This window comes from Zea mays, chromosome 8 (genome assembly GCF_902167145.1).
Source record: "Zea mays cultivar B73 chromosome 8, Zm-B73-REFERENCE-NAM-5.0, whole genome shotgun sequence".
Classification (NCBI taxonomy): domain Eukaryota; kingdom Viridiplantae; phylum Streptophyta; class Magnoliopsida; order Poales; family Poaceae; genus Zea; species Zea mays.
In genome coordinates this window covers 142,726,444-142,736,894 of record NC_050103.1, presented here as the reverse complement: position 1 = coordinate 142,736,894, position 10,451 = coordinate 142,726,444, and the positions used below count along the sequence as shown (strand labels likewise).

The window sequence follows — 10,451 nt, the reverse complement described above, 5'->3', positions numbered from 1 at the left end:
AGAGATAGAAATGTGAGTTTGATTTGCAAAAACAAACCAAGTGGTGGCAAAGAGTGATCCATATATGCCAAATATGAATCAAAACAAATTTGAGTTTTCATTTGCATTAATATTGCACTTGTTCTAGTTGCTTTATGTTGTGTTGGCATAAATCACCAAAAAGGGGGAGATTGAAAGGGAAATGTGCCCTTGGGCCATTTCTAAGTATTTTGGTGATTGAGTGCCAACACAAGTGCTTTTGTGTTAATCTATGCAAAGTGGTGGACAAAGTGCAAATCATGTCAAAAGGTGTGTTTCTAGACTTAGTACATTGTTTTATGGACTAATGTATTGTGTCTAAGTGCTGGAAACAGGAGAAAACAAAATGGAAAGAGATTGCCTTGTTTCAGCCATAGCCAGCACTGTCTGGGTGCACCGGACTGTCCGGTGGTGCACCGGACAGTGTCCGGTGTGCCAGGCTGGCTCAGGCGAACTTGGCGCTCTCGGGAATAAATTGGCGGCGTACGGCTATAATTCACCGGACTGTCCGGTGTGCACCGGACTGTCCGGTGAGCCAACGGTCGGCCGGGCCAACGGTCGGCTGCGCGATCTGCGCGAGACACGTGGCCGAGCCAACGGTCGGGAGGGGGCACCGGACTGTCCGGTGTGCACCGGACAGTGTCCGGTGCGCCAACGGCTCTCAGGCGCCAACGGTCGGCTTCGCCAGGAAAGGAAAGAAATCCGCACCGGACTGTCCGGTGCGCCAGGCGACAGAAGGCAAGATTTGCCTTCCTGGAATGCTCTCAACGGCTCCTAGCTGCCTTGGGGCTATAAAAGGGACCCCTAGGCGCATGGAGGAGTACACCAAGCATCCTCTAAGCATTCCTAAGCACTAAGACATCGATTCCGCGCCTTTGATTCTTTGCGATAGCAATTAGAGCTCTAGTTGAGTTGTGAACTCATTGAGTTGTGTTGTGAGCTCTTGTTGCGATTTGTGTGCGTGGTGTTGCTGTGATCTTTGTGTCTTGAGTGTGTTGCTCATCCCTCCCTTACTCCGTGCTTCTTTGTGAACTTCAAGTGTAAGGGCGAGAGACTCCAAAGTGTGGAGATTCCTCGCAAACGGGATATAGTAAAGCAAGCAAAACACCGTGGTATTCAAGTGGATCTTTGGATCGCTTGAGAGGGGTTGATTGCAACCCTCGTCCGTTGGGACGCCACAACGTGGAGTAGGCAATCGTTGGTCTTAGCCGAACCATGGGATAAACCACTGTGCCATCTCTGTGATTGATCTCTTGTGGTTATTGTGTTTTGTTGAGACTCCTCTCTAGCCACTTGGTATTATTTGTGCTAACTCCTAATCAAGTTTTGTGAGTTAAAATTCAAGTTTTATAGGATCACCTATTCACCCCCCTCTAGGTGCTCTCACCCTCCTGGGTATCTTACTTGCCGTCATCCCTAGTTACATGTTTAGGCCCCTTGGGAACACAGAAATATGAAAACACAAGATTAGGGTTAGCTATGAAATACAATCCTATAAGAAGGAAGAATTCAAGAATATTTCTCACCTAACCTTTGGATGTTACGCAGGAATTTGAATTGAGAGACATGAGCCATACAGAAGTTTCCAAGAGGTTGGTCCTCTTGTTTTCTCTCTCCAAAACTTGTATGGAGGAAAGAAATTCAAAGGAATTTTAAGGCTTATATAGAAAATGTTCCTGTAGAGAAACCCTTAAAAATCTTGATATTTTCTTTGTTCCAAAGGAGCTTTTAGGGGTGTTTGGTTTCTCTTACTAAAGTTTACGTTTGGTTTGTATCACATTGGACATTTGAATGTCAATTATGCGTATTAAATATATTCAAATTATAAGACTAATTACATATATGAAGATAAATGTCTAGACGAATTTATTAAATCTAAATGGTATATGGCTATCAAATGTTTACTGTAGCATCACGTGGACGAATCATGAACTAATTTAGCTTAATAGATTTATCTTATTGTTTACTCCTCATCTTTATAATTAGTTTTATAATTTGACTCTATCTAATGATTCTAACTAATATCTAAACATCCGATATGGTATTAAACACCACCTTAGAGCATCTCCAACAATGTCTTAAATCAGTGTCTTATCTTAAAATATAGGGCTCAACACATAAAAACACAGCTCCAACAATGTATATCTTACAAAATTTTATCAAATAAATATAAGTCACAACATCAAGTGACCCAAATATACTACACCTTAGACTAGTGCCCTATTCTTATTTTCTAATTTTTAACACTTTCTTTTCTCATAATGTAATTTAATTACTAAAATACATGATTTAGGCACTAAATAATATAGTATTTTAATTTTTAGGACATTAGTTTGCGTCATTTTAAGCCTTGTTGGGTTGCACACTCAAGCCCTTACGGCCTTACTTGTTACCCATACCCCATGCTCTTCTGCTTTTCGAAAATTACAATCACCCACCTTCCAATAAAAGCGCACACGCCTTCGTGCACCTCCCCGGTCTCTCCCCCTTTCCTCTCCCTTCCCCCTTCCCCCGCCTCCGCCATCGCCGACGCCGACCCCCACACCGGCCGACGCGCGAGCCCCGGCACCATCTTCACACGGTCCGTGTCCCTTCTCCCCTCTTTCCCCGATCAGATTGAATTTTCTTGCCTTCCTCCCGTCCGCGCCTGGTGCCTATCTACCTGTGCTGCAGGCCTCCCTGGACGCCGCCGGCGCAGGGGTGGAGATCCGTCCCAAACTTTCTCTGGTTGTGTTGGTTAGGACGCCCTAGTTTTCTTGCTTGTTTTGGTCTGCAGAAACTTCTCGCTGTGAACCCTCAAATCCAAATCTCCCTTCCTGGGATGGACGATGGATCCCTCGGCTTGTGGCAGATTTGCTTGTGCGCTTTGTAGAACAAGTATTTACTTTCCCCATGACCAGATTCTCGAGGGGTTCAGCTGAGCTCCACGCTCTCGTGGTAACCCGACGCTGATACTGTACCCTGTGCGATCTTTAGTAATAATTGCAGTATTCAGCCGTAGATGACCTAAGGAGAAGCGTAGTTAGCGCAGATATCCATCAATTTGCACCCTTTGTACAGTAACATTGCTGTTATGCAGTTTCTACCCAATTTAATACTGCTGATCTCTACCGGAATTCTGAGGCATGGGCCACAAAACAAAGGTCCATCGAGTTGGTTTTTGTATGGTGTACACAAAAATCTGCCAATAATTATTTGATCGTGCAGTATGAAAAGTACCTGATTATTCACCAGTACAGTCTGATAGCCTTCTCCTTAAAAGTCCAATATATTTCTTCTTGTGCTGATATTATTCACTAAGGACTTACGCTAATCAACTATTTTCAATTTTATTTTGGGGGGAAATGCTGGAAGCAGGCGAATGCTGCAATCATATTGCTTTTAATTCGTTTTTTCCTTCTGATTTTGGATGTGGTGGTTTATTCATTTTTGAATTCTGCAGAGCATAAATGGGTGATGCGTGTTTCTCAACACAGCTAATTGATGGAGATGGGATCTTCAACGTCTCCGGATTGGAGAACTTCATGAAGGATGTCAGATTGGGTGAATGCGGGCTGTCCTATGCTGTTGTATCAATAATGGGCCCGCAAAGTAGTGGTATGGTGTCTCTCTTTTCCGTTGTTTTGATTCTGTTCACTGCATGCTTCCTTTGTCTGATTACACCATGGTTTCTCTCATTTTCTTGTAGGGAAAAGTACACTTTTGAATCATCTTTTTGGCACCAATTTTAGGGAGATGGATGCCTTCAGAGGAAGGCATGTTTCTAGTCCCTTCTGATTTATCTTCCATTTCTCATTACAAGCCTTCTTGGCTCTGGTGCAGCCTGTTCTTCTTTACCTTATTTAGTATTTTTTTTGATACCATCAGGTCACAGACTACCAAAGGTATATGGCTAGCGAAGGCCCAGAATATTGAACCGTGCACCCTTGTAATGGATTTGGAAGGAACTGATGGAAGAGAGAGGGGAGAGGTAATAAAACTAGCATACCTCCAATTTTGATGTGGTTTGGTTTTGATGTGGTGCTACTGGTGTCAGAGAGACCATATGCTTAATTGTACTTGTTCCTATAAGTTTTTTTCCTTATATTATAAATCTGAAACAAAGTTTCTTTGATATCCCAAGTATCTTCTGCATCCTGAACTTTGCTGTGGCATATTGTATAGTGGAGCCTCTTAATTACTCTCTATTAATTTAAAATTATTAATTTATTATTAATTTATTATAGTGGAGCCTCATATTGTTGAGTAAGCCTCATCTCATCTTGTAATAAGTTGAATTTTGCTGAAACTGATCCTTCCCAAAATTACATTTTGTGTTATGGAGCTAATACTCCACATTATACTGAATTGTTGATGCATAATTGATAATTCATACGCATGATATTTCAGGATGATACAGCATTTGAGAAGCAAAGTGCATTGTTTGCTTTGGCCGTTTCGGACATTGTGTTGATTAATATGTAAGTTTGTTTAGTGAAGCGATCGTTGTTGGACTTGGAATCTTGGACCTATTATCCCCTTGTGCAACTCAAAATTCTTTTGTTTTCCTGTATAGGTGGTGTCATGACATTGGCAGAGAACAGGCTGCAAACAAGCCTCTTTTGAAGACTGTTTTCCAGGCAAGTTGTTTATGAGTTTTATTTTGATGCAACTTTTTTGACCATATTTTGTCTATTCTGGATGTGAATTAGCATTTGAGGTATTTACCTTGGGATTTTCTTTCTTCATATGTGTAGGTCATGATGAGGTTGTTCAGTCCTCGCAAAACAACATTGTTGTTTGTTATACGTGACAAATCAAGGGTAAGGGCTTGCTTGTTACATGTGAACAATCTACTTTCCTTTTCACATTTGATTTCTTGTATACTAACTATTGGCTCCTTTTGGTTTCTTGCAGACACCCCTAGAAAATCTTGAGCCAATTCTAAGGGAAGACATTCAGAAGGTATGTGTTTTGTTGATACCCTGTTTTCTTTTGAGACATTTGTGTTTTTGTGGCCTATAATAAGCTGTATACATTTTTGCTGCAGATATGGGATGCTGTTCCGAAACCCCATGCCCATAAAGAAACTCCAATTAGTGAATTTTTCGATGTAAAAATCATGACTTAACCTTTCTTCGACACATGTTTTATACTGAAGTTCGCTAAAAGTTCATTTAATTTTCACATCCAGGTTCAAGTTGTCGCACTGTCGAGTTATGAAGAAAAAGAAGAGTTATTCAAACAGCAGGTTGGTGTATATGAAATGTAAATTGTGAAAAGTATGCTCCTTGCAGATTTTGCTGGGATTATTTTTAATTGTAAACAATTCTCTCTGTAGGTTTCTGATTTAAGAGATAGGTTTCAGCATTCAATTGCCCCTGGTGGACTTGCTGGGGATCGTCGTGGTGTTGTCCCAGCTTCAGGTTTCTCATTTAGTTCCCAGCAATTTTGGAAAGTCATCAAGGAGAACAAAGATCTTGATTTGCCTGCTCATAAAGTGAGTACCATCCATTGTTTTCCAATTTAAGCTATCAACATAATATACCTTAACTTTTTTTTTTATGCTTCACTTCAGGTTATGGTGGCTACTGTACGTTGTGAGGAAATTGGTAATGAGAAAGTTACCAGCTTTATAGCTGATGAGGTGATTACAATACATATCATACATGATTTGTGGATCATAGATTCCTTCAAGAACTGATTCTATATGATTTCTGTGTGAAGGAATGGCAACAATTTGAGGAGGCTGTCCAACATGACTTTGTTACTGGGTTTGGGAAGAAGCTCAGCAGCCTTCTGGATAGATGTTTATCAGAGTGAGTTTATTGGTTGTCTTCTGAGTACTCTGTTATTTTTCTTCTCATGGGATCCCCATGATTTAGATGATGTTTTTGACTCCTTACAAGTCTATTCAAGATAAATACTCCCATTTGTCTTTAGAACTCTTGGAACCAACAATACCTGCAAAGCAGCTGAGTGTAGGCTAGTAGGCTATCCATTTGTTGTAGATAAATTATGCGTTTTACGCGCACAATTCTTGGCATAAATATTGAAGGTATCCGGGAAAAAAGATTCATTCCTTTTATGATGATTTTGTTCTTTGGTCACAGGTATGACATGGAGGCTATTTATTTTGATGAAGGTGTCAGAAGCTCGAAAAGACAACAACTTGAGTCTAAACTGTTACAGGTTCGGTCGTACTTTTGAACTATTGTATCTCAAGTACATTTGATCCATCGTATGAGTTTTGAAATAAATTGTACTTATCCACACTTGCTTCACTTACTTTTATTTATGAAATTCTCATGTACAAATACACACTCCATCTGTTTATGAATGTATGTCATTTTGGATGTGAATAGTCTTCATGGGGTGACATTTGCTACTACTAGCACTATATGCTGGTGAACACTGCAAATAATGTATGATGAGAGTATCGTTTTGATGATGAACATATTCATATTACTTCCATTTGGCCAATCTCGGTTATTATTCATATGTTGTAGCCAAAGTTTGAACTTCTCGCTGACATGTGTGACTGTGTCCAAATCAACATACATATAAACTGAGTTCAAGAGTTAGCATAGGTATTTATGGTGTGACTCATGTATCTGTCCACTGTCATAAACAAAACTATAAATCTGGGATTTAATCTTGGGAGCAAATAGTGATGTACACTTGTTAGTACCATGTTTTGTAACTGGTTAGTGGAAGAGTGGGAACTTTTTATCTAAGTTAGTAGTACCCACTATGTTTTTTGTGTATTCATTTTCCTGGCATGATTCTTAAATATATATTTGCTTGCATTTTCCCAACTTTCCAGCCTGATTTTTTTGCATTTTGGTTTATTTTTCATTCTGCTGGTTACTAACATTTTATTTGCACCAATGCCTTCCTCGTCTTTGTAGCTTGTCAATCCTGCCTATCAATCTCTTCTAGGTCACTTACACACTAGAACTTTAGAAGCATTTAAGGAGTACTTTGGCAAGGCCCTAGAAAAGGAGGGATTTGCTGTTGCAGCTTGCAATTGTACTGAAACTTTCTTGGAGAAGTTTGATAGAGGATCTGAAGGTATGTTTTCAGGATTGTTAATCTTTATTTCTTATCTTGGTAGTGATCCACTTCAGTAGAAAACATACTTCTTTTCATTGCCAGCCAGTCAGCTCTGGGGTATGTTGGAAACATTAATCTAGAATAGAAATGGATGCCGGTTTGTATAAACTAGCAGCATACATTCCTAGGTTAGAAAACTACTTAGGAATGTTATTTGTTCCAGCACTTATTATTGGATATTTTCCAACTGTTCTTTGTTCAACTATGAAATCAATCTGGTTGTTAGTGGTGTTCACTGTTGAAGTATGATCAATTCTGTCAAAAAAATCTTCAAATGGACTGGTACATTTCTGGTTCTGGTGAACAGACTTACAATGAAACAATACAGATTTGCTGTTGGCGTTTCAGCTTTCTATAAAACATCAATTGAGACTCCATTTGTTAGTTTTTTCTAGTTCAAGGATTTTGTCTCAAACTCGCGTTCGAAAGGACTGAAGGATGCTATTTGCCAGTTTGCACCCTCCCTTTCCATGTAATTGTATGTCTTATGAGATGTGTGCATGTATTCTTTGACAGATGCTGCTATTCAACAAGTGAATTGGGACACCTCAAAAGTGAGGGATAAGCTTAGACGTGACATTGAGGCTCATGTAGCTTCAGTTCGGGCTGCTAAATTGTCTGAACTTTGTGCGAAATATGAGGTTGGTCCCAGTTTGAATTCATCTGTTTGTGTCATCACACAACACAAGGAGTCCTTATCTAATATTTTAGATATGTTGTTTCAGGCACAACTTACCAAAGCTCTGGTGGAACCAGTTGAATCTCTTCTAGATTCAGCCAGTGAAGACACGTGGCCAGCTATTAGAAAGCTTCTTCAACGCGAGACAAAAACTGCTGTTTTAGGTCTTGAATCTGCTGTGTCAGCTTTTGAACTCGATGAAGCAACTGAGAAAGAACTGCTTGCGAAGCTGGAGAAGCATGGAAGGAGTGTTGTTGAGTCAAAGGCAAAAGAAGAAGCTGGAAGGGTTTTGATTCGCATGAAGGACAGGTGAGCTGTGCTCCATATCGACAGCTCACATATATATCTTCTGTTCTGTTCTGTGCCAGACTAAACTGAAACAAATTTACAGGTTCTCAACATTGTTCAGCCGAGATGCTGACTCTATGCCCAGGGTGTGGACAGGAAAGGAGGACATAAAAGCTATAACTAAAACCGCTCGCTCAGCTGTACTGTCAAATGCTAATATTTAATATTATATATGTGAAACAGTAAGGAATTGTCTTAGGAACTGAAGCATATTCATTCTCCCATTTTGCTACAGTCTGTGAAGTTGCTTTCTACAATGGCTGCAATTCGGTTGGAGGAGGATGGTGATAACATTGAGAACACTCTTTCCCTTGCTCTTGTTGACACTTCAAGACATGGGACTACAGATAGGAGTATCCAATTGTCCGATCCACTAGCCTCCAGCTCATGGGAAAGGGTAACAAAGCTGTATTTTACATGTCAAATTTATGTTCCTCTGCTGAAGCAACACCCAGTTTTTACTTAGCACTTTCTATAAGCACAAAACACATGTCTTGCTGAGGAGATGCCATTCATGAGCAGGTTGCTGAGGAGAAGACTTTAATTACCCCTGTGCAGTGCAAAAATTTGTGGAGGCAATTCAAAGCTGAAACTGAATATACAGTCACTCAAGCCATAGCTGCTCAGGTATCTCCACGTTTCCATTCCACCAGTTAACTGATATGTGGTATTGACACCTTGTGGATGTCATTTCAAAATCCCTCTATTTTGTTTATTACTTATGATTTTTTGGGAAGTGGGAATGACCCACTTAAATAAATATTAAAGTTTGAGAAGATCTATCTGCTAATTACTGTTGCCTTGATCAGGAAGCAAATAAGAGGAACAACAACTGGCTCCCACCTCCATGGGCACTTGCTGCAATGGCTATCCTTGGATTCAACGAGTTTATGACATTACTGAGGTATTTCTGTTGTCTGCAGAAACATACATGCATGCCAGTTTTGGATTATTACTTTTGACCAGGCTAACTTTTTTACTTGAATAACAGGAATCCGCTTTACCTGTTTGCCATATTTGTGATTTATCTTGTTGGAAAAGCCCTTTGGGTGCAATCAGAAATTGGCAGGGAATTCCAACATGGATTTGTGAGTGTTCAAATTACTTTTTGTTGCACTCGTTAGCCACTTGAATATTGTCTAATCAACTTCTCTACCCTTGCGCTATTACGCAGCTTCCTGCCATCCTTTCACTGTCGACGAAATTTGTTCCCACTGTAATGAACATCCTGAAGAGATTAGCTGACGCGGGTCAAGAACCTGCAGCAGCCCCCGAGAGGCAAAGAGAGATGGAGCTCCAACCAAAATCCACCAGGAACGGTTCCTTATACAGCAATGTGACATCGGCAGGGTCATCTAGCGTAACCACTTCGGAGATTGGACCTGAATATTCAAGCCCGGTTGTGCAATGATTTTGCTGATCTTTAGCTTTTTGGCTGGAAACATACTCTAGCAGTTGAGAAAAACAGGGTGCCTCAAGAACGTACGAAGATTTTGGTGCCTTGCAGTTTTTGTAAGCTTGCCCTTCCCAGACTGATTCAAGGTGGCACTGCCCCTCGTTGTTATTCAAGGAATTTTGGGGCTGGCGGGGTTGTTTGTAAGAGCATTGTAAAATAACTTGTTTCATTTTTTGGTTTCTGTAACATGAATACATGACATGTGATAGTTGTATATAAGATCTGTGGACTGGGGGCGTATCAGCGCATTCTACACAGCTAAGGGTTGCATAGTTGCGAGAACTGAAGCATGTAAATGTCTTTAAACTGCCATCTGATTGAGATGCAGTAGTACTGCTGTTCTGGAATAAGACATGTCTGCTTTTGGGGAAAATGATTCAAAAAATGTTTCGTTTGAACTCAGCGTCTGCTGAAAATGAATTTGGTTCCCGACCCCTGTTCTGGTTGGCCGAAATTCACAAGTTTGGTGTTCTTTTTGTGTACTGTCCGTACAATAATACAGTCCAGGCAAAGGACACCAGACGCAGACGGAACTGCCTTCCTAGGTTTACAACAAACGCCACAGTCCACACATCGCCCAATCAAACAATACGGTTGCATATCCACGGTGGAGCTTCGTGCTTCGAAGATTTGAAAGGACGCAGTTCTAAAAATTGGTTGCATATATATCTCAAGTAGATCAAAACTCAAACACTCACAAGGTGAGTCGGCAAGGTTTCAACACTATATAGTCTTTACAAAGATTCCCCTGATGTATAGTTGCTCGTTAGTTTTCGCCAGTCGTACAAACATAATACTCCTCCCTAAGATGAATGACTAACAAAACCAAATCGAATGAATCTCGACACCCACCCT

General features: G+C 40.5%; 1 protein-coding gene across 1 annotated transcript; it reads left to right on the top strand.

Moving 5' to 3' along the window:
* Positions 1-2,391: 2,391 nt before the first annotated feature.
* LOC103637341 (protein ROOT HAIR DEFECTIVE 3) lies at positions 2,392-9,994 on the top strand. The gene is made up of 23 exons (XM_008659560.3): positions 2,392-2,599; positions 3,461-3,615; positions 3,707-3,773; positions 3,886-3,988; positions 4,408-4,478; positions 4,574-4,637; positions 4,755-4,820; positions 4,915-4,962; positions 5,048-5,110; positions 5,192-5,248; positions 5,339-5,497; positions 5,576-5,644; positions 5,725-5,816; positions 6,111-6,189; positions 6,909-7,071; positions 7,630-7,754; positions 7,839-8,101; positions 8,184-8,280; positions 8,376-8,537; positions 8,663-8,767; positions 8,950-9,044; positions 9,132-9,228; positions 9,315-9,994. The coding sequence occupies exons 2-23, from the start codon at positions 3,468-3,470 to the stop codon at positions 9,549-9,551; spliced, it is 2,430 nt and encodes an 809-aa protein (XP_008657782.2). The 5' UTR covers positions 2,392-2,599; positions 3,461-3,467; the 3' UTR covers positions 9,552-9,994.
* The last annotated feature ends 457 nt before the right edge of the window (positions 9,995-10,451 follow it).

What these genes read in the sequence shown, in the direction of transcription:
- LOC103637341 (XM_008659560.3), top strand. Translation starts at nt 3,468, where the DNA reads ATGGGTGATGCGTGTTTCTCAACACAGCTAATTGATGGAGATGGGATC. An exon ending in ATGGAAGAGAGAGGGGAGAG is followed by an intron (nt 3,989 to 4,407) that starts GTAATAAAACTA and finishes ATGATATTTCAG; the next exon opens with GATGATACAGCATTTGAGAA. An exon ending in GAGTTTATGACATTACTGAG is followed by an intron (nt 9,045 to 9,131) that starts GTATTTCTGTTG and finishes CTTGAATAACAG; the next exon opens with GAATCCGCTTTACCTGTTTG.